Source organism: Eptatretus burgeri, chromosome 2, assembly GCF_056783735.1.
Source record: "Eptatretus burgeri isolate ZD-2024b chromosome 2, Ebu_testis_v1, whole genome shotgun sequence".
NCBI lineage: Eukaryota > Metazoa > Chordata > Myxini > Myxiniformes > Myxinidae > Eptatretus > Eptatretus burgeri.
This window is the reverse complement of record NC_140962.1, coordinates 19,153,848-19,178,406: the sequence shown is the minus strand read 5'-3', so window position 1 is coordinate 19,178,406 and position 24,559 is coordinate 19,153,848. Positions and strand designations below refer to the sequence as shown.

At 39.6% G+C, this 24,559-nt stretch overlaps 1 protein-coding gene and 1 pseudogene across 4 annotated transcripts in view; one reads left to right on the top strand and one right to left on the bottom strand.

Moving 5' to 3' along the window:
* Window positions 1-5,864: 5,864 nt before the first annotated feature.
* The window catches only part of LOC147031522 (thioredoxin-like), a 37,530-nt gene continuing 18,835 nt past the window's right edge, over window positions 5,865-24,559 (bottom strand). For 2 of the 4 annotated variants that reach the window (XM_085864476.1, XM_085864468.1), the window contains 5 exons: window positions 20,887-20,991; window positions 20,389-20,431; window positions 18,018-18,077; window positions 15,708-15,773; window positions 5,865-6,245 (listed from right to left, as the gene is read on the bottom strand). In XM_085864476.1, coding sequence (XP_085720602.1) covers window positions 6,183-6,245; window positions 15,708-15,773; window positions 18,018-18,077; window positions 20,389-20,431; window positions 20,887-20,978 — 324 coding nt within the window. In that variant the 5' untranslated portion in view covers window positions 20,979-20,991 and the 3' untranslated portion in view covers window positions 5,865-6,182. The remainder of the gene's footprint in view (window positions 6,246-15,707; window positions 15,774-18,017; window positions 18,078-20,388; window positions 20,432-20,886; window positions 20,992-24,559) is intronic. The other 2 variants (XM_085864461.1, XM_085864451.1) reach the window with 1 other exon arrangement.
* Window positions 10,868-11,008, top strand: LOC147031523 (signal recognition particle RNA; annotated as a pseudogene).

The window sequence follows — 24,559 nt, the reverse complement described above, 5'->3', positions numbered from 1 at the left end:
GTATTTACGGAATGGTTTATACACTGGTATTTACGGAATGGTTTATACACCGATGTTTACGGAATGGTTTATACACCGATGTTTACGGAATGGTTTATACACCGATGTTTACGGAATGGTTTATACACCGGTATTTACGGAATGGTTTATCCACCGGTATTTACGGAATGGTTTGTACACCGGTATTTACGGAATGGTTTATCCACCGGTATTTACGGAATGGTTTGTACACCGGTATTTACGGAATGGTTTGTACACCGGTATTTACGGAATGGTTTATACACCGGTATTTACGGAATGGTTTATACACCGATGTTTACGGAATGGTTTATACACCGGTATTTACGGAATGGTTTATACACCGATGTTTACGGAATGGTTTATACACCGGTATTTACGGAATGGTTTGTACACCGCTATTTAAGGAATGGTTTGTACACCGGTATTTACGGAATGGTTTATCCACCGGTATTTACGGAATGGTTTGTACACCGGTATTTACGGAATGGTTTATACACCGGTATTTACGGAATGGTTTATACACCGGTATTTACGGAATGGGTTTCCACTGGTGTTTATGGTAAGGTTTATACACTGGTATTTACGGTATGATTTATACACTGGTATTTACAGAATGGTTTGTACACCGGTATTTACAGAATGTTTTATACACCGGTATTTACAGAATGTTTTATACACCGGTACTTACAGAATGGTTTATGCACCGGTATTCACGGTATGGTTTATACACTGGTGTTTACGGAATGGTTTATACACCGGTATTTACAGAATGGTTTATACACCGGTATTTACAGAATAGTTTATACACCGGTATTTACAGAATGGTTTTTTTCACCAGTATTTACAGAATGGTTTATGCACTGGTGTTTATGGTAAGGTTTATGCTGTATCTTTATTAAATTGCGGAAAACCATTAGTTTGGTACTAAATTAGCGGTAAAACGACTTTATAATGGAATAGTGAAGACTTTAAACGAGTATATTGTTACGAATTTCGCCCGCCCAGCATGCAATCGGCCACGTAACTCAAATCGCGATGCGTCGCCCACCGGAAAGGACAATTCAGTCGTGACCTTCCTGGAACTATCGCCAAGGAGCTAGCCACGGGTGGGGGTTTATCCTCACCACAACCCAGTCCGCATTCTACCCGCGTGAAATAGGGTGAATCGCCGAATGTCGATATACCTAAGTACCCACGCGGATAGCGTACCAAGGAGTTGTACCACGCCGCAGGTCGACTCCGGACACGAACCGCTTAAGCGGCTCATTCCATGCTGCAGGGATAACCGAGCGGAGTTATCGTCGACCTCGACGTTTCGTGATTATTTATTGGGTGTCTACACCCACTATCAATCCCTTACGTGATGCAAGATGGAACTTTCAACCGAAGGAAAGGACGCAACGAAACGGGAAACAATTTGACAAGCACTTTTATTCACACGCACACACGCACACACACACACACACACACACACACACACACACACACACACACACACACACACACACACACACACACACACACACACACACACACACACACACACACACGCACACACGCACACACGCACACACGCACACACGGCAAGCACGTATTCACAGCCATACAAAAATGCACATATAACAGTTAAAACAATAAAAGCAACGCAGAGCTACAACCGAATAAAAGGCAATTATTTACAGCACAGTCACTTATGCAGGTTTTACTTTGCAAGACTGGCGGCACAAACACACATACAAAAGCCTGAAAAGAAAAGAAAAGAAGTGACTTCCCTCATGGACCGTCGAGTCCTCCTCTCCTACTACCGTCAGCGCGGTCGCGCCTGGTTCCGGCCTCCCACGCGGCCGGCGAACCCTCTCCCGCACCCCTCATCCGGACGCGCAGGTCCACCACAGGCCGCACTGCGGCGCCTCCCGTCCGCGTTTCCACCAATAGGCCGCGCCGGGCCACGAGCGCGGGAATGAGAGAGGAGGAAGGGAGCGCTTTGGAGAGCGAGACCCAAGGAGAGAGACCGAGCCTTTTTGGAGAGAGAGCGAGAGAGATCGAGCCTTTTTGGAGAGAGAGCTGGTGCCTTTTTCGGAGAGAGAGCTACAGCCAACATGAGCCACGATCAGAGAGGGTGAGCCTCGCGTCCGTTTGCCTTTTGTAAGGCGGGGCTCTGCCCTTCGCCGCGCGGGGCTCCGCCCCGTTTGTGGCTCCACCTCCCTTCGAGGCATTTCCAGAAGGCTCTCGAAGGGGGGTGTGCCCCCACTCCGACCGCCTCATGCCGGGCCTCCACCAATGGCAAGAGAGCTTGGCACCGCAGAGGGGTGCGCAAACCCGCGCACTAGCGTAGGTTTCTTTTTTGCTGTTGTCGTTAGTTGGTTTGAGGTTGTTGGATCCAAAATAACGATAAAGAAAAATGGCTAACTCAAAGCGTCGCAGCCCGGATGAATCACACATACTCCCCCTAAACAACGGGTGTGGACGAACTACACATGAACTTAGCGTCATAACTGATCTAAGGACCCTTTCTGGTGTATTGCGAATTTCCACAGCCTTAACAATATTCTCAATACATTCACGACTTAACGAAACAATGTCAACTGAGGACTGTGTGTGTTTGTGTGTGTGTGTGTGTGTGTGTGTGTGTGTGTGTGTGTGTGTGTGTGTGTGTGTGTGTGTGTGTGTGTGTGTGTATATATATGTGTGTTGTTATGTTATGTCTGGCTTCCTTCTTGAGACAAACAGTACAGTAATTACCCTTGCCGAAGGAGAGGGTATTGCATTTGGGTCCGTTTGTTTGTCCGCACAGAACTTTATTGTTTTTCTCCGCAACAGCTTGTTGGACCGAGACAAAATTTAAGAATTTTTTATTGATAATTATGACGGCATAGGTCACGTGGTGTGGCAGCCATTTTGGAAAAACAGAAAAACTTTGGACCTCTGTAGCTCTAAAACCGCTCCAAGGAAAATATTGAAACTTGGCATATGGCAAGTACTGCTCGTGGGGAATCAGTGTGATATTTTAATATCGTTTTTCAAAATCACGAAAAGATCAAAATCGTTTTTCGCTCATAGCTTCATCAAAAATGATCTGATTTACTTCAAACTAAGCTTATAGTGAACCTTATTCTATTTGTCACTTATAATCCTACCCATTCCTTTAGTGAAAAATGCATATTTGTGAAGATCAGTAGGGCCCGAAGACTTTATGCCTTAAATGGGCGGGATTTGTTGTGTCTGGCACCACTTGTTTTGATTGTATTTGGGCAAAGCATGGAATTGCAAGGAGACAATTTACAAACACATTTACAAGGCACATATACATTCCCCTTGTCCCCTACACATCATTTGCACCATCAGATGTTTTTGTCAGTCATTTATCACCTTTACAATAATGGTGCCAATGTTACATCTGACAATGGATGGGAGAGAGATGAGAACGGGGAAGAGAAAGATAAAGGTGGGTACGATCCGAGCCCCTTCACACCTTGCTCTAGCTTGTTTGAGCTAATGTTACTGAGCAACTCTGGCACAAATATCCGTCCTGATCCGTGGTCCCCCTCGTCCCACCTTGGCCCCACTGCATGTCTCTGGCCTGTCATGTAATGATGGTGTTTGCAGTACGGATTCATAGCGGGTTTAGGTGGGAACATTCTAGTGGTGATGGAGCGAAGGCTCCAAACCAGGGCAAAAGCTCAATGCCATGGAGGCGAGAGTTGGAATAGAAACGAGAACAGAACTTGAAAGAAAAGCAAGGAGTGAAGAACTGACTAAAGCAACCAAAGTCAAAAAGTTGAAAGATGAAAAAGTCTTCAAAGCGAGAGGTTCTGAACTTCACTCCAGTAAAGAGAAGAAAAAATGATAGACAGCAGACAAAGCTGATGAAGCCAACGACTGCCAAAGCCAAAGACAGACTCCCGACTCTCTCAGGTGACTCGTGTGCTTCCCCCTTTATTTGGGGCTCATTCCCCCCTCCCTCACCCCTGTCATTGGTGCAATCTCAGCCCATTGATACTGTATACATTGGTGGCAGATAATACTGCACAAACATAATACTTCCCCTTCATTATGTATAGATGACAAGAAAAAAAGAAGTCTTTTGTTCGGCCGACACAATGATCTATGATTTGCCTGCCTTTTTTTATCTTGATTTCAGAGTTTGTAATTAAAATTCTTGGAAGTAATAAAATAAATCACCAAATCTTGGATTACCACAGGTAAATTGAAAATGAACTGAGCGGAAACTGTGTGGTGTGGTGTGTGGAAGAAATTCTTAAGTCATCCTGTACATTTGAGTAATTTATTTAACAAACAACAAACAATTACAAACAAACAAATCCATATGCGCATATGGAGTAATCTCAGAGAAAATGAGTCTTCCTCCAGATTCCTGAAATACATGAAACTGTTGAGTTCTTTCCATCGTGTTCAGTGAGACAGTTTGTTTTTTTATATTTTCAAACGCTGGCACCACAGTTTATCAGGTCTTGGTATTCCCAGGTGGAGATTATTTTCAACCTTCATGCAGCCGCCAGCTTGATTTAGTTGAAGGATTGTAGCGTCTATCAAATCCAGATGTGTAGATTCTCTCCCGACACAGAATGACAGAATGACGTCAAGACTGCAGCCCTCTGGGTACATTAATGGATTTCTATAGTATGTCGGTTAAAACTCAGTCTGCTTATAACAGACTGAGGAAATATACTATCTTGAAGCAATCAGAGCTCAGTGAATACATCTGGACACTTCCTCAGACCAACATTCCAGTTGAGCTGAAATAATATTTCGAATCAAGCTTGCTGGTGCCTTAATCTCTCATTTTATTAAAAAATCCCTTATGAAGCAGAATAGATTTAAATTATAGGTAATTATTTTATCCTGAATTAAAGCTTACTTGAAAAGTCAGCCTGTTTTGAATATCTTTACTAGACAGGTCAATCACCTTTCAATACAGGGGAAATATATGATTATATAAATTAAAATTAAAATAGATACATGTTCAAGCACATATAATCATACCATATTTGAGGACATTTTCATTCCAGATTTATAACAATACATTAATTTTAATATTGAGTTGAATTGACAACATTTTATTATTGGTTTTTATCACCCTCAAACCCAATATGCTAATTTTGGAAAAATTGCACCGACAGGTGATCAAAACCATGAAATGCTAAGATAATTTTTCATTCCTGAATTATGTCACCGCAAGTTAAGCTTCAATGACATATCTGTTGCATAATGTACTTTCACCTGCTCTACACGTTTGGCAGCCACAGTTTATCTGGTCATCACTGCCACCATCACACCGTCACACTGTATGTGGTCCTAAGGTCAATACAGTATGATATTCTTCCAGTTTTTTCCCCACGCACTGCCAAACTCTGGAATTCCATACCTGCATCCTGTTTCCCAGCAACATACAACTTTTCCCAGTTTAAGAGAGATGTGAATAGGTATCTCCTTTCCCAGTGATTCCCCTTCCCACAATTTCTTTTTTGTAGCCCTCACCTTTGAGTAGCCTGTAGGCCTTGTGATGGGCATACTCCCCATTAAAAAAAAGACTCCATAATCTGGATCAACACTGGAAAAATATATACATTACAATGATTGATAAAATTTCTTGTTTATCTTGTTTGTAAATAGGATATCATATTTGTTACTTTTCACATTTGAAATAGAGGCAGCAGAATAGGTCACTTTCTTCATAGCAAGCTTGCCACTGACCTGTCTTGTCTGAATTTGATCTCTGAGAGTCAAACATAACTAAAAAACATTTTTGTGCAAATCAGGGAAAGGGGATCACTGCATCTCAGATTGCAACTTGGGGGCAAGAAGTTTTTGTCAAACAAGGCTATTAACAATGGTGCATTGCACTGTTTATTGTGTTCTACACTGAAAGCATTTGAAAGCTTCCACTCGTGTGACAAGTGTGTGTCTGAAGTTGTAGAATACCTTGAAAAGTAATGTAAATATTGCTTATGTTATAGAAATATCAATGTAGTTACAAATATGGTAGACACAAATCCAGGTCAAAATTGAATTATGCACAGATTCATTGGTTTGAAAACGTTGTTCACCATTTTTCAATTCACAAATCTAGCAAATTATATGACAACAAAAAGAAAACAGCAGCATCTAAATCCCATAGCCACATTAGAAGCATAACTTCTTCACTTCAATTCTTTCACAAACTTCTCCAATGAATTCTCGTTTGCTCCAGAGAACGTATGCACCTGGGATTAAAACAAGTGTCCATTACAATGTTAACATACAGGCAAAACTTAAATTAAATAGTGCTTATATTTTAAAGGAGAGGTTCAGGATATGGGTCAGGATACCAGTTCATGTCTAAAAAATGCTGAGGATGTATGGCTAAAACAAGAATATTGCCAAGTGAGGTTATATTAAACGTTAACCTTCACAAGTTGAGACTACCATCGGCAGTCATATTGTGTAGGGGTGAGTGACTCATATTGTGATTTTGACAGTCATATTGTGTCATATTGATTGTGACAGTCATATTGTGCAGGCATCTTCTCTGTATGCATCAAAATTATGACATCAAAAATCTTTACTTCAACACATGTCAGATGCCTCATTAAACGGTTGCCAAACAAGCCTAGATCATGGCCAGGGAATAACGCTCGTGCAAGCATTGCTGGTTTCCTGGCTCTTCTAGAGTTGGAGGTAGTGGCTCTGAGGCAATGCTTGGACCACAACTGCAAGGGTAGTGTTGCCAAACTTTCAAAATTGTTCCAAGAAAATTTGAAATGGTTTTCATCGATACAAATAAATAGCAGTGTGTGTGTCCTCCACAACTCCAAAACCATGAAACCTATCATCCTGAAACTTTATTTGCATATAATACTAAGGGAACTCCAAGGAAGTACATGAGTGAAAATTGGGTGTTCCGGTTAATTAAAACACCCCTTTTGAAGATAATTAATGGCCTTATTTATTTATCCTTTGACAAGGCATCATCCTTGGTCAGTTCTCTGTCAGCTTGCTGGGGTCTAAATTCGCCATTTTGTTCGGCTGATTCAAACATGCTTTGATTTGGAAACATGATCAACTCTCACAGATTAATTAAATTACACCATCAAAATATTATATCTGATTTGAGAATTAGATCACGTGGACTCTCGAGTCGAAAAATTGACAAAATCAGGAGTGAAATCTGAAAATTTTAACAAATTTGCAATTTTTATAACTTAGTGTATTTATTTAAGCAAAACATTAAGCTGAAGTTTTTTTTTTCTACTGTTCGGCCGATAATATTGAGTGAAGAAAAGATTAAGGAATGTGCAGAAAGTGGAACTTCATTGAGCGCAACGCTGTGCTCTCTAACCTGCTTTTGCAGGCGATGGCGATACAGTCCACAGGGGTTCCTTTTTTCGGCAATTACATGATGCAGTTTTCTTTTTACCGTTTTGTGTGATCTGCTTTTATTACAAAATATTAATATAAATATACTAATAGTTTCTGCAATATATTGTTGCAGTTCTGTAAAATCACATGCCTCTGAGGAAATGGCACACAACATACAATGACTCCAAGGCAGTTAATTCAATAGTATGTGTCTTAGTTAGTCCTTTCCATATGTCTCGTTGGTAAATGGGAAAGATGTGTGCGTCGGGCTCTTTCAGTTAGGTCTCCTTAATCTTCAATCTTTGCACTTCTTCCACTCCTTTCTCTCTCTCTCTCGCACAAAATACACACACACACACACACACACACACACACACACACACACACACACACACACACACACACACACACACACACACACACACACACACACACACACACACACACACACACACACACACACACGCAAATCAGTAACGACGATAAGGACCAAACGAGCGCACGAGCACCTCATTTGCATTTGCACGCCAATTTTTCATTCAAAACTGCACGCCATTCTCAACTGCCATCTCACCTCAGACTCTCATTCTGCTCATCACACTGTACCATGCTCACCACAACCACTTCATATGACTACCAAAGATGCCCGCAGCAACCCATGCTTACATTTTAATGACAAACGCACCCGTTGTTGATGATATCGTTACAAGGAATTTCCACCTCTTTGCCACAACGGGTTGGGAACATTGGTGGTGATGCATGTGGTGAGTAACAATGTGGGGAGGGTCTGTTCGGAACCTTTGAAGAGGAAGGATGAGTTTATGTGGAAACATTTGAAGGATTTAGGATGTGAAGTGATTTTCTTTTCAGGGATTCTGCCATGGGTGGGAGTCAGTGCAGATTTCTGTCGTAGAGTGATGCATGTGAACAAGTGGATGGAGGGGTGGTGCAGGGGAGAGGGGTTTGGGTTTATGAATTTGTGTGGATCCCTGCATGGTTATAGTGAGTGCATGTGGTCAGGTTGTGGGGTACTTAATCAAAAGTTCCTGATGGTTCTTGAGAAACTTGTTTGTGACGAGAGACTGAGGGTGTGGTTGAAGGCTTGGGGCAGCAAGGGGTGCTAAAAATTGATGAGGTGTTGCACATGAATGCCAGGAGCTTGAATGGAAAGATGGAAGAACTGGAAGCTCGGATGGATGGAAAGGGGTATGATATAGTTTCTGTAGGTGAGATGTAGTTTAGTGAGCAATTCAACTTGAGGACAGGAATTGAAGGCTGGAGGGCTTATAGGTGTGATAGCACAGAAAAAACAAGGAAGGAGATGTGGGGATCTGGGTTCTGTTCTGTTCTTGCTTATGGCAGTTTGGCTGCCATAGAGCCATCATTTCTTGGAAGCATGGCTGTGCCACTGATGCTGTGGTCCTCCACCAGTACACTGGTATTCATTTTGCCAACTTCAAAAGAATGACAGGCTTAGTCATCCCCACCTGGCATTAATTCAGTCACCAATGGGGCTTGAACTCAGGACCCTAAGATCCCAAACCAGCCACCCTAAGCACAAAGCCAACACCAGGCTGGGGATCTGGGTGAAAGACACTGTTGTATCAAGAGGAAGGCATGACATTAAGGAAGGAAATGATGGAGAGGATTTTGTGTGAATACAAATTGCAGATTGCAAGAAAATTAAGACACAGGAAAGATTGATATGTAAGGAATTCAGAAGAGCATGTGATAGGGGAAGAATAAAGATTATGGGGGATGTTAACTTGACCAGGATACATGGGATTCAGGAAAAAGGAAAGAGCAGAGCAGATGAGGATTCTCCAGACCTAATCCAAAATTACTTTTTAAACCAGTTTGTGGAAAAGTCCATGAGGGGGAATGCAGTCCATGAGGGGAGGGGGAATTGGAGCTCTTTTTGAGTAACGATCCCACTATGATGGAGGAGGTGGAGGTGGGAGAGCATCTGGGATCAAGCGACCACAATATAGTAAGCGCAACTCTATTGTTGAGATGTGAAGTTCGGGATAGTGGTGTAAGTAATGCTGTTGGATTTTATGAGGGCAAACTTAGAGGGTATGCAAATTGATTGGGGAGCTAAAGATTCGCTAAAGTTAATGAGTAGGCATTCTACATTGGAGAAATGGACAACCTTCAGGAGCAAATGTGTAGGGTGCAGAGTAGGTATATTCCAGTGAGGTGTGAAGGTATAGAGGCAGAAAGAGACCAGGATGGTTGAGCAGTGAGGTATGTAGTGTAATTTGTAAGAAAGCTTTGTAAGTGGTCAGGAGCTCAGGTGGGCCGAGGAAGGACTTTGCACGACGGAGGATTCCCAGTCGGCGACTGGCTTTGGAGGCGAGGTTTGAAATGTGGCTTTCCCAGGAAAGATCATGGCAGATAGTGAGACCCAGAAGCTTGAAAGAAAGGACTTCTTCCAGAGGATTGTTGAGAAAGTGGATGGGTGGGAGGGGGGGGGGTTCTAAACGGTCCTGTCGGAGAGACATAGTGAGAGTGTGAGATTTGTCTGGATTGAAAGACATGTTCCACGTGTTGGACCAGTTTGTGATTTTACCCAGATCTGCAGTGAGTGAAGAAGCTGCTGCATGCCGATGGTACGGCAGAGGGTGGAGTCATCAGCAAAGAGATAAAGAGGATGCGATCCAAGTAAGAGTAGAGGAAGTGAAGCAGGTAGATCCAAGTAAGAGGAGAGGAAGTGAAGCAGGTAGAAATATTAAGGGCTCATAAAGCTTCAGAGCCAGATAATATGCAACCAAGAGTATCGTGGGAGGTGGCAGAGCAGACAAGCGTGGTGTGAGCGGATAACAGCTCATTGGAGTCGGGACAGGCACCAGAGGATTGGAGAGTCGCAAATGTAACACCATTATTTAAGAAAGGATCCAGAGAAGAATTGAGAACCTCAAAAGAATTGAGTTTGTGAAATTATTGAAATATCAATAATTTCATTAATTCAGGAACTTTTGACCTGTGAGCTTGACTTAAGTTGTGGGGAAGGTATTGGAGATGTTAATTAAGGAATGGATAGGAAACCATTTGAATAATTTCAAACTAATGAAAGGTAGTCAACACATATTTACTATAGAGAGGTCATGTTTAAAAAAAAAATGATGGGTTTCTATGAAGTAGTTTTTGATTGGGTAGATGAAGGAAGTACAGTGGATGTAGTGTATCTTTCAGAAGGATACAGACTTTCAGAAGGCATTTGATAAGGTACCACATCGGTCATAGGAGGTTGTTTTAGCTTAGGTGATGGCTTGTGGTGTGGCTGGTAGAGAAGCTAACTGCATTACAAACTGGCTTGGTGATAGGAAGCAAAGAGTGGCTGTGAGTGGGAGAATGTAAGTAGCGGGGTACCTCAGGGTTCGGTGCTGGGATCATTATTAATATTATTCATAATTTTCAACAATGATTTGGAAAGTGGGGTTAAGAGGAAGCTTTTCAAATTTGCAGATGACACAAAGCTTGGAAGACCGGGCGTAGTGGCGTGCGCCTGTAATCCGGCTACTCGGAGGCTTGGGTTGGAGGATCGCTTGATGACGGGAGCTCTGCACTGGGCCGCGCTATGAGAGGGTGTCGGGCAGCCCGGAATCATGGCGAAACCCAATCCTCATCCCTGTGTCGTAAGAGGCGACCAGGGTTGCGTCAGGAAGGGCATCCGGCATAAAACCTATGCCAAATCAGTATGCGGATCACAACGGATGATTCGCTGTGGCGACCCCTAACGGGAGCAGCCGAAAGACGAACAACAACAACAACAAAGCTTGGAAGTAAGGTGGATAACAGAGAGAGGCTGATCAGATTCAGGAAAGTATTGATACTTGCATAGTTTGGGCAAAAGATTGGCAGATGGAATTTACCAAAAAGAAATGTAAGGTGCTGGAGACAGGTAAGAATAATGAAAATAGAGATTACATAATACAAGGGGCATACTTGAAGAAAGATGTGGGGGTGGTAATAGACACCGGGGGGGGGGGGTGAGGGGGGTAAGCAGACAGCACAGTGCCAAACAGCTATAGGTAAAGCAAACAGTTATAGGATGTATTTGTAGGGGAATAAATTATAAAATCAGAGGAGGTCGTTTTAACTGCACCAGAAATTTAGTGATGCCTCATATACATTATTGTGTTCAATTTTAGTCACCACATCTAAGGATGGCCATCGCTGGTAAAGACAGTACAGCATAGAGATACAAGATTGATTCCAGGGCTAGCAAGACTCAAGGAGCTATCACACCTTGACGTTTTAGCCAGCGTATGGCAAGGTCTCAAAATGTATGTAAAACACTGGCGTACGCTGAACTATTGATGTTTTTTTTTAAGTTTTGGGCGTATAATAACGTGTTGGACGGATGCATAACGTATTAGTAACGTACACAGAACGTTTTAATCACATATAGATAACTTATACCAACGAATGCTGAGCGTGTTGTCGGCGTTCACAACCTATGTCCAACGATAGTCTAACTTATGTATAGCGGGCGGCAGCGTATCGCCGATGATCACGTGGCGTAGGCTATTAATAGGCTGCGGCTCGACGATTCAAATCATAACCGCACGAGACATCGAAGTGTGAAGCCACTGTCACACCTTGACATTTTAGCCAGCGTATGCCGAAGTATGAAAAAATTGCCGAACCAAGCTGGCACACGTCGAATACGTTATGGGTAAGTTTTGTATACGTTAAGAGCACGCTGGCATACGTCGTAGTTTTCTGGCATACGTCGTCGTACGTCGAGAAATTTTCAGCATGTTGAAAATTTCTCGACGTACTCGGCGTATGACACACGTTCCGCATACGCTGGCATAAGTTGTCGGCATGCTACGCGATCGTTGACACACGTCGACACACGTTACTTGTACGTTAGTCATAAGTCGAAACACGTCGAGGTAATGGTTAGCATCAGTGTTCCAGACTCCCTGGTTTTTTTTTTTTTTTTTTCCTTCGGTATGACGGTGATTTTGACACTTCGATTTCTAGTGCGGTTATGATTTAAATCGTTGAGCGGCAGCCTATTAGTTATATTATAACCGCACTAGAAATCGAAGTGTCAACATCACCGTCATACCGAAGAAAAAAAAAAACCAGGGAGTCTGGAACACTGACACTAACCATTACCTCGACGTGTTCATTTATAACGTGCATTACAGTAACGTGTGTCGGCGTGTGTCAACATGATCAGCTTGTGCCTACAACACGTTACTCATAGGTTAGAAATAAGTTTTGGGTACGCTAAACATTACCTCGACGTGTTTCGACTTATGAGTAACTTACAAGTAACGTGTGTCGACGTGTGTCAATGATCGCGTAACGTGCCTACAACTTATGGCCAGCGTTATGCGGAACGTGCGAGTCATACGCCAGCATACGTCGGAAAATTTCAAGCATGGAAAATTTGTCTAACACCTCGGCATACTACGACATATGCCAGCGTGCTACGAAAAAAAGCCAGCGTACTAAGACGTATGCCAGCGTGCTCTTAACGTATACAAACATACCCATAACGTATTCGACGTGTGCCAGCGTTTTAGCCAAATTTTGCATACATCAGGCATACGCTGGCTAAATCGTCAAGGTGTGACAGGGCCTTAAGCTGTGATGAATGGTTGAAGGAGACAAGACTTTTTTTTTACATTAGAAAGGAGGCGATTATGAGGGGGTTTGATTGAGATGTTTTACATCTATCTATAATTCCAGCAATCCCTGTGATGTGTGTGTGTGTGTGTGTGTGTGTGTGTGTGTGTGTGTGTGTGTGTGTGTGTGTGTGTGTGTGTGTGTGTGTGTGTGTGTGTGTGTGTGTGTGTCTGCGACCGCCGTTTCTCGACAATCACTGGTCCGATCTAATTGAAACTTGCCAGGAATATTGCTGGGGACCTGTGGATGTGCCCTCTCAAAGTTTGATATTAATCAGACAAGCGGTTCCCAAGTTACGGCCATTTGTTTGACGACTAATGACAGGACACGGTTTTTTTTTTTGCATGTATGGGCACGCACATACGGGCACGCGCCTCCGGGCCCGCACTAGTCTATCTTTAATTCCAGCAATCTCTGTGTGTCTGTCTGTCTGTCTGTATGTGTGTCTGCGACTGCCGTTTCTCGACAACCTCTGGTCCGATCTAATTTAAACTTGCCAGCTATATTGCTGGGGATCTGAGGATGTGCCTTTTCAAGGTTTGATATTAATCGGACAAGCGGATCCCAAGTTATGGCCATTTATTTATCAACCAATGACAGGACACGGTGCTATGACATCACAATGAATTTTTTTTTTTGCACGTACGGGCACGCACTAGCCTATCTATAATTCCAGCAATCTCTGTGTGTGTGTCTGTCTGTCTGTCTGTATGTGTGTGCGACCGCCGTTTCTCGACAACCCCTGGTCTGATCTAATTGAAACTTGCCTGATATATTGCTGGGGACCTGAGGATGTGCCTTTTCAAGGTTTGATATTAATCGGACAAGCGGTTCCCAAGTTATGGCCATTTATTTAATCAACCAATGACAGGACACAGAGCTATGACATCACTATTGACGTCACAATATATATATATATATATATATATATATATTTTGCACGTATGGGCACGCACCTATGGGCACTCACCTATGGGCCCGCACGTACGGGCACGTGAGAGCGAAGGAATGGCCTGTGTGGTTGTTGTTTCTGTGGTTTGAAAGTTTTTTTTTTCCCACGCACGTACGGGCACGCACGTATGGCCACGCGAGAGCGAAGGAACGGCTTGTGTGGTTGTTGTTTCTGGCACGTGATTTGAAAGGTTTTTTTTTTTTGCATGCACGGCCACGCACGTACGGGCACGCACGTACGGGCCCGCACTAGTAATGAAGGATGTGGACAAGGTAGGTGCAGTGGGGTTTTTCAGCAGAATGGACAGTAGTATGATCAGGGACCATAGCTTGAAGGTAAAGATCAGAGTTATGAAGTTTTAAGGTCGGGGTCCTTTCAGTCAGAGTGGTGAATGCATGGAATGGTCTCCTCGGAGAGGTCGTGGCAGTGGAAGATGGATAGATTTTAATGGGAATTAGTTAGGTACCTGGATGCATTCGAGATAGATGGGTATGAGAATGTTGGCAGGACTTCTAGGTAGCTTGTGTGTGGACGTGTGATGGATACTTGGGTTGATGCAGTGCAGGCATGATGGGCCAAATGGCATCCTCCTGCATCAAAGTTCCTTGTGTGTATTCTTGAATAAATGTGCATTGCTTAGCGCCACCTGGTGGAAGCCACTACAGCAAGTCATCTATACTGTATATTACTAAAACTCTCATCTTGTATGTATGCATGTATGTATGTATGTTCCCGAAATACAGCCAAAACGGGAAACGATAGCGCAACAATTTTAGGGCCACCTTACTTATCATTCGCCTGCGGTGTGCAGTATCAAATTTCGTTCAAATCGGGCAACGAAAAAAGTTATTAAAAATCAATTCCCGATTCAGTCAAGTACTCTTCGGGAGTATTTGATCAATGCAAACAACCTCAGCGGTATAGTTTGCTGGAGCTATCCCTTTTTTTTTTTTCTTGAAATGATTTTTTTCATCAACCGCTGTCACAACAGGAGGGGTTCACGGGTCATCTCGTAAATCATAAAAGTGGAGAAACTAACGGGTTCTTCCAGTTTGGCCAGGGTATTGGCACACAATGACTCATGCAAAACACACCATGGAAACTTTGTCATGTCCATGAGCAAATGATAGCAGATGGGAAGCCTGGCTTAACACCCTTCTGAAGAAAGTTATCACCCTCCTGATTCCAAAATCACTGAAATATCAATAATTACATTAATTCAGCCATATCTTGGTGATGTGACTATCAAGTTGGTTTCCTCCAAACTCATGCGAGCTAAACAAATTTTGTTCACGTCATGTTACTTGCTTCCTTTGGCGACCTGTGACCAGCAATGACCCAAGGCATCAATGGAGAATGATGTGGGGATGCAAGGAGATTTGAAAATGATTCTGTGGTCAATTTGTTTCTTGTAAACTGGAAAAAGCAATGACAGTGAAAGATCGTCTTCACGCCACGCCAACACAGGTCAGTGGTGACAGAAATCAAAGATGGGAGAGGGAAAAGTTTCACTTGGTAAATTGCACATTTTTCAATTGAAAAGTAAGACAAAGACCACTTCATTTCTGTGATATCAAAGGTTAGTTTAGGGTGAACATGATTGGATTCCACTTAATCAGGTAAGTAAACAGTACACATTCAGGCAATGTTAACAGCATCCCGAACCTCTCCGTTAATCACAAGTGTGCTTTTCCAACGGCAAAAAGGATTTCAAAATATAACTTACTTTTTCCTTGTTTTTGTAAAAGAGAAATGTGGGCATGCATTGCACCCCACACTCTTCAGCCACTTCCTGAAATGAATGACAAAAAGACAATATCTAAGATTGGTTACAAGACATGAAAGGACAGGAATTGGAAAAAAAAACAACAATATGAAAGCGTTGGAAGCAATTGTTTTGCATTTTCAGAGAATTGTGTGCGATAACGACTCGTAGCTGTTGTGATACGCCACCTCAAGCGGGTATCGGAGTTACTGAAGTTACTCATTGTCAATCATCCCATTATCTTTCAAAAAGAGCACGAGATTGTGTGCCATTACTCACAACAAATTTGAAACTGCTTCTTTCTGGTTCACAATTTTATTCACCTATTGAGAGGAAATAGACTTTCTTGCTGCAGTTTGAGTTTTCCATGGTACGGTACAGTATATTTGAGCTGTGCATGTGTACTGGCAGACAGAGGTGATCTCTTATCGAGCAATGCAATATTGACATGATAGCATTTGCTGATAATACCGTCACGTCAACGGTCCTTAATATCAGTGAGTGAGTCAGTGAATCAGTGAGTGAGTGGATAGAACGAGTTTTATATATTAGATATCTGTACATAAAATATATATATATATATATATATATATATATATATATATATATATATATATATATATATATATATATATATATCTTCTTCTTCTTTCGGCTGCTCCCGTTAGGGGTTGCCACAGCGGATCATCCGTATGATCCGCATCGTGATTTGGCACATGTTTTACGCCGGATGCCCTTCCTGACGCAACCCTGGTCGCCTCTTACGACACAGGGATATGGTACACCTATTTTAACCAGGGTATACACCGGCCCAGTACACTGGTACTCACTTCGCCGACCTCGGAAGGATGACAGGCTGAGTCAACCCCCTGGTGTATTAATTCAGTGGCCCAACGGGGCTTGAACTCAGGACCTTTTGGATCCCAAGCCGCTGCCCTAACCACTGCACCAACACCAGGCTATATATATATATATACACACACATACATATACATATATATATATATACACATACATATACATATATATATATATATATATATATATATACACATACATATATATATATATATATATACACATACATATATATATATATATATATACACATACATATATATATATATATATATATACACATACATATATATATATATATATACACATACATATATATATATACACATACATATATATATATATATATATATATATATATATATATATATATATATATATATACACATACATATACATATAAAATATATATATATATATATATATATATATATATATATATATATATACACATACATATATATATATATATATATATATATATATATATATATATATATATATACATATATATATATATATATATATATATATATATATATATATACATATATAAATATATATATATATATATATATATATATATATATATATATATATATATATATATATATATATATATATATATATATATATATATATATATATATATATATATATATATATATATATATATATATATATATATATATATATATATATATATATATATATATATATATATATATATATATATATATATATATATATATATATATATATATATATATATATATATATATATATATATATATATATATATATATATATATATATATATATATATATATATATATATATATATATATATATATATATATATATATATATATATATATATACAAACACACACACATATGTATAGGTATATATGTATATATATATATATATATATATATATATATATATATATATATGTATATATATATATATATATATATATATACATACATATATATATACACACATATATAAATATCTGTACATATGTATATATATTTATATACTGTATGTGCATATGTATATACAGTGTGTCAGCACTCTCAGAGGTTCGGAGACCAGATAGTGGTGAGATCATGGCGGGTGGTTAGTCCTCCAATTGGTCTGGTCGTTCTGATGGTTGCCATTCCCAAAGAGTTGCTGTAGCTGTATCCAATAAGCTGACTCCAATGATAATTGAAGTAACTCCGGTCAATGAGTGTATTATGAGACTCAGGATTCGTTTCTATGCCGCGCTCGAGTCTGTGGTTGAACAGTGCCAAAGTCCACTTTTTTTTCCTCATTCCAAGCTCCACTTTTACCTCAGTCTTCTGCTCAATAACTATTCCTCCCCTCACCACCACAACCACAACCACAACATCCATAGTGTATTACCGGAAGGTCATCAACATCAACAGCACCAAAGATGACATCATGGTACTTTTTTACCAAAGTCTGAGGAGACAAAAGGTGGGGAAGAATGCTGGTGATCAGAAAGATATTGTCATTTAATGTATGTTACCAAGCACAATAATGTTTCACTTTTCCTGCAATATTTCATTCAGTCAACAAAAGTGATTCATCAGCCGCCATGGCGTAATGGTTAGAGCATTCCTTCAAGTTTGGGAGGTCAGCGGTTCAAATGCTAGCCGAGTCGTACCAAATATTTTTTCAATGGTACGTGCTGCTTTCCTTGTTTGGTGCTCAGCATTTATAAAGGATAAAGCATGGACAAACAACCATAGGTTGGAAACAATTGCACAAGCTTGATGAGTCGAATGGCCTCCTGCATGGTAGTTCCTAGCAAGATATCTCATATTTATAACCCTGATGGATCCAATCAAATATCATTGTCAAAATAAACTTGGATTCAAAAACAAGAATGACCAAGCTGTGGTCACAACTTCAGACGCAAAAAAAACAAAAACTCGGGCAGTGTATAATCAGCAGAGGCCGACAGGCCTATAATGTGTCGGGCCCACCAAAAAACCAAGATGGCAGCAATATTTTGTTTGGGTGCCATGGTGGGTGAAGTCAAGAGACCAATGGGGGTGTGGTCCAGCAGCTGTCTGACCAATGGGTGCACATTTCAAAAATAGACCCCCAACAAGAACCCCAACAACAACAGCAAAGCGGAGCTCTTGTAGACGTGTCACATGTCACAGGTAAAAATAGACTCACTATACAGTAACTCATTATCAAACTACATCCTGGTATAGAAACAGTACCATTAACCTTCGAAAGATGCAAATTGTTTTTCTTTACCCCTTCCAAAATTGCGGCTCATGGAAGAGTGAGGTGACAGAATATAAAATGATAGTGGGGCAATAGTTGGACATGATAATATGTTGATTTCCAAGGGAACGAAGAAACAGGAAGAAAAAAAATTAAAAGGGGGGAGAAGGGAAGAAACAGCAACCTCTAAGTGAAAGAGTGAGGGGTTAATCATGTAAAATATGTTATGGATAAGGATGGGGAATGACATGAAATGGTAGTGCATCGTGTGCTCGAAAAACCTGGAGGGAAGAGTGGGGTTGAGCATCTTCAGGAAGGTGGTCCCACAGATGGGAGAAAAGGGGACCAAGAGAGTTGAGGTGTGCAGTCAGCTTAGATTTTGGGATTTTAACCGGTGGGGTGGGGGTGGAGGGTGGGTCGGGGAGTGGCTCATTGTAATGTATCCTGGAGTTGGTGGGGAGGCTCGTAAAGCTAAAAAAGCAATATGAGCAATATTGGAGGTGAGGTGGTTAAAAAAAAAAGAAAAAAAAAAAGAGGCTGCCGACCTGCCTGCAATGTAAAAGTAAGAGACCTGGTGCTTTGTTTGGCCTCATCTTGAAAGAATACAATAATATTTAGAGCTATAGATTCCACATATTCCAGGAGAAATAGATGTGATGCTGGGGCACCAGATTATAGGGAAGAGCAGTACTCCATTGAGCTATGGACAAAGGCCTTGGAGGCTGTGAGTAATTGTAATTTTTCAAGGAATGACAGACAATATCCAAAGTACAGCTGGCTTTGGATACCAGATTTGCTTAATGTTTGGCCCAAGATAGGTTATAGTTGATGATGAGGCCAAGAAGTTCAATCATTCTTGTTGCAAATGGAGGCATATATATATATATATATATATATATATATATATATATATATATATATATATATATATATATATATATATATATATATATATATATATGACCTTGTGTTATCAACGTTTTAAGCAGGTAAATGCATGATCGATATACTTTTGTATATTGATATATTCCACTCCAGGTCAGATGGAAAACATTTCCTTTAAATTGATAGATAATAGAAGAAGAAATGTGTCTTTTTCACTCCATTCCAGTAATAATTCACAAATATGTGATACACAAAAATTGTTGACAGTCTATGAATGGAACAGGACTTCACTGCATTCAGCACACAGCTCGGTTGTCTTCTTGAACAGTGAAAATGGGGAACAAACTGACCCCGTTGGAAGAATTCATTTACATCTGATGATCCAATTTAATAATCTATGTAGACATTGCTAGACAATTCTTCTTATTGCTGGTGCTCTTCCCAAAGACAGCTTAAATACTGCCAAAGCAGCCCCACAGCAAGGATTACACTTGTTGGTATGTCTTTGCCTTTCCGGTTGTATTCAGAGCAGGAATGTGTCATTTGTTCAAGGTGCCAGTGATAGCTCTCCTACTCTTTGTAAAGGAAACTGTTGGGATCTGTAATGGGTACAAATTATTGCCAAGAGACTGGACGCCCAGTTTACCTTCCATCCGATCCGTGGAGTACACATTGATGAATCGCCCTGCCTGCAGAACAACAGGGTAACAGTTGAGAACTGTGCAGAGATTCAAACCTAGGCCAGACAGCTAAGTAGAGTATGCATACCTCTCGGCTGTCCTGGCAGCATCCTAAACAATTACATATACTTTTTTTAAAATTCTACAAAAATAACTGCCATTATTGATCGTTCTTTCAATAATATATATCAAAAGAAAAACATCTTGATGTCCACAATGACCAAATTTCCATGATCCAAAAGGTAAAGATCAAACTTTGAATTTATCAATCATTCCTGTGGAGGCAACCATGTCTTGCCTTGGAAGTCCTTGATGGGCTTTGACTTGCATGATGGTGTTTCATAGCTCTTTCCTTTTGCCAGTTTCTCTTTTTATGACTCACTAGCATATTCAGGCGAGAAACCTTTCAAATTGAGAGCAACTCCCAGCATGCACCGACGATCCTCCGTTAAATTAGCTTTTACCTCAAAGAAAGCATGGATGTTTCTGCAAGGACCACACCATGTCGCAGAAAACTTGATGACCACCAATTTGCCTCCAGCTGCAGCAAGGGCATCCTCAAATTCAGCCTGACACACAGCAAATTTTAAATGTCAAAGGGCTACTCCATTTGAAAAAGACAACTAAAATGAATGCAGTACTATTGAGGACAAGTCGGGGATTAAGATGTTATCAAGTAATTAGGTGTCCTTTACAGAGAGCATATTATGATCATGGATAAGAATTTTTTAATTGAATAAAGGAAGACAAATCGGGATGGAAAGGGTGGAGGTGCTTGGAAGGGAGTGGGCAATGAAGTGGAAAATTTCATAGTAAAATAGAAACAAGGATAGTGGAATAAAGGGGGAGGGGGTTCTTGTAGCATAAACTGGAGAAGTTTCTGTGCCTTGTGGAGGGAAGGAGGGGCCATTGAGTATACAAGTGTTGTGCTGAGTTTGAAGCATGTCGGTGGGATTTGCCAATGTTTCTGCCATCGGCTGTTTCAAATGTCAACATGTTTGTTGCAGTAGATTGGGCAGACTCAGGGATTCTTGAATCATTGTAGTCCACTATTCTATGTACACTGCACATTCGAATCCTAATGAGATGAACTAATCAGTTTTGTGGCTCATAAGAATTGAAAGACATTTATCTCAATTGGTCTGTACCGTATCATGTTCTCCTTTGGTAGAGCCTCATCGCACTTCAATTAGCATAACATCTATGAGTCTCAAAGAGACCACTTCAGTGGAACCAGTGAAACAAACATTGGATGAAATTGTAAGGATGTACAAGCTAAATGACCAATGCGTTGACAGTAAACAGTGGGTGGGTGGATTATATAATCAATTGATTGAATTGTAATTTCCCACTGGATTAAGCATTGCATAGGGGTCAAACATGAAACAACTGATAAGTTAATTGTAAACAACTGGAAGGTTAAAATGACTATTGGATGAAGAATTATGAACAACCAATGGATTAAACACTGCACATGGATTAAAATGTTAGTAATTGCTATATATATATAAAATTATTATTATTAAATTGTTTAAAACGATGAATTAAACACAGCATGTGGATAAAATTGTTATGAATTGCTATATAATTAAAATTATTATTATTAAATTCTTTAAAATGATGGATAAAATGCTGCACATAGATTAAAATATCAATTGCAATATAAATAAAATGATTATTATTAAATTGTTAAAAATGATGGATTAAAAGCTGCACAAGGATTAAATTGTTATTAATTGCAATATAAATAAAATTATCAAATTGTTAAAAACGATGGATTAAATGCTGCACTTGGATTAAATTATTAAATGCAATAGAAATAAAATTATTATTAAATTGTTAAAAATTATCCCTGTGTCGTAAGAGGCGACCAGGGTCGCGTCAGGAAGGGCATCCGGCGTAAAATCTGTGCCAAATCATTATGCAGATCATTACGGATGATCCGCTGTGGCGACCCCTAATGGGAGCAGCCGAAAGAAGAAGATTAAATTGTTTAAAATGATGGATTAAATGCTGCACATGGATTAAATTGCTATCAATTGCAATATAAATTAAATTATTATTAAATTGTTAAAAACGATGGATTAAATGCTGCACATGGATTAAATTATTAATTTCAATATAAATAAAATTATTAAATTGTTAACGATGGAATAAATGCTCCACATGGATAAATTTGCTCTTAATTGCTATATAAATCAAATTATTAATAAATTGTTTAAAACGATGGATTAAATGCTGCACTTGGATAAAATTATCAATTGCTATTTAAATAAAATTATTATTAAATTGTTAAAAACGATGGATTGAATGCTGCACATGGATAAAATTGCTATTAATTACTACATGAATAAAATTATTATTATTAAATTGTTTAAAACGATGGATTGAATGCTGCACATGGATAAAATTGCTATTAATTGCTACATGAATAAAATTATTATTATTATTAAATTGTTAAAAATGATGGATTAAATGCTGCACATGGATAAAATTGCTACTAACTACTAAATGAATAAAATTATTATTATTAAATTGTTAAAAACGATGGATTGAATGCTGCACATGGATTAAATTGCTATTAATTGCAATATAAATAAAATTATTATTATTAAGTTGTTAAAAACGATGGATTAAATGCTGTACACGGATTAAATTGCTATATAAATCAAATTATTATTAAATTGTTAAAAACGATGGATTAAATGCTGCACATGGATAAAATTGTTATTAATGGCGATATAAATAAAATTATTCTTGTTAAAGTGCTAAAAACGAAGGATTAAATGCTGCACATGGATAAAATTTTAAATAACGATGGAGTATGGCAAACACTGCACATGAGATTACATTGTAAAGAGTGGTTTAAAAACTGCACAGGTATTAAATTGTAAATACCAGTGGATTAAACAATGAACATTAATTATATTGAAAATAACGGTATATTAAACATCGAGGGTGAATTGATCAATCATTGGATTCATCAAAGATACTCATTGGATGGAACAACCTGCACATGTTGGTAGATTAATTATAATTAATCTACCAACATGTGCAGGTTGTTGGTGGTGTTGCACGAAATAATTATTGCACGAAAATTTCACACGTGCGGATTGAACCAACGAATTAACTGTTATCAACTGATGGATTGATGTATTTATAACCAATGGACAAAGTTCTGATGAACCCAAGGATTTAAAAGCAATTTAAACAGGCTGAGAAACCGAAGGATTGACTATAAAAATAAAAATAAAAAATGAAAATAATTTTTGATTTACTCCTGGGATGAATTGTAAACAAATGATGCGGAGATTAAAAGTGGAAAATGTTGCACGTTAAAGCGAATGAATAAATGATGGGTTCAAACAGATTGAAGTAAAATAAAGCAATAATTGAAGAAAATAATATCAAACAATTAAGAGGTATAATTGGTGGTGATGGTGGTGGTTGTGGTGACATTGAATTAACGATAACACGTCTTTCACCCATTATCGCCATTTGCATTGTCAGCCAGATGACTTGGGTTTCTACATATAACTGATACTTTTGCAGGATTCCACAATGACACTTTCAAAATGACGTTTTTCCATCCCAGATTGCTCAGCGTGCATGTGCAAAAACCCTGAGCAATGAAGTCAATCAGGGAGGCCTGGACATATTTCATGCCTGCGAGATGAGAATTGAACAAAGAAGCGACCAAAAAAACTTTCAAAAAAGCCGAAAATACTTGCAAACGTACCTGCAAGAAAGGAGTGTGTCTCTGCACAACAAAACAGTTGGAGAAATTACTGATCAAATCAAACAAAAAGTTGAAACGTTGCTGTCTGTATTGCAAAAACTCCAGGTGATATGGGCCCATAAAAGGCCAAGGTTCGAAGACTGGCACGTTCTCCCCAAACCTTCATTTTTCTCAACACCGATGGAAAGGTCATGTTTGGAGCTTGTCGATGCAGAGGGTAAGTTTTTATTTATGATATTTACTATTTATCATGTTTGGGAGGAAGGGGAGCGGTGGAGAGTGGGAGTTGTATGGGCTGTGAGTGCCGATGTCAGTTCTAAATAGTCTCCGTAACAGAGGGAGAGGGGTGGGGATGAGAGAGAGAGAGAGAGAGAGAGAGAGAGAGAGAGAGAGAGAGA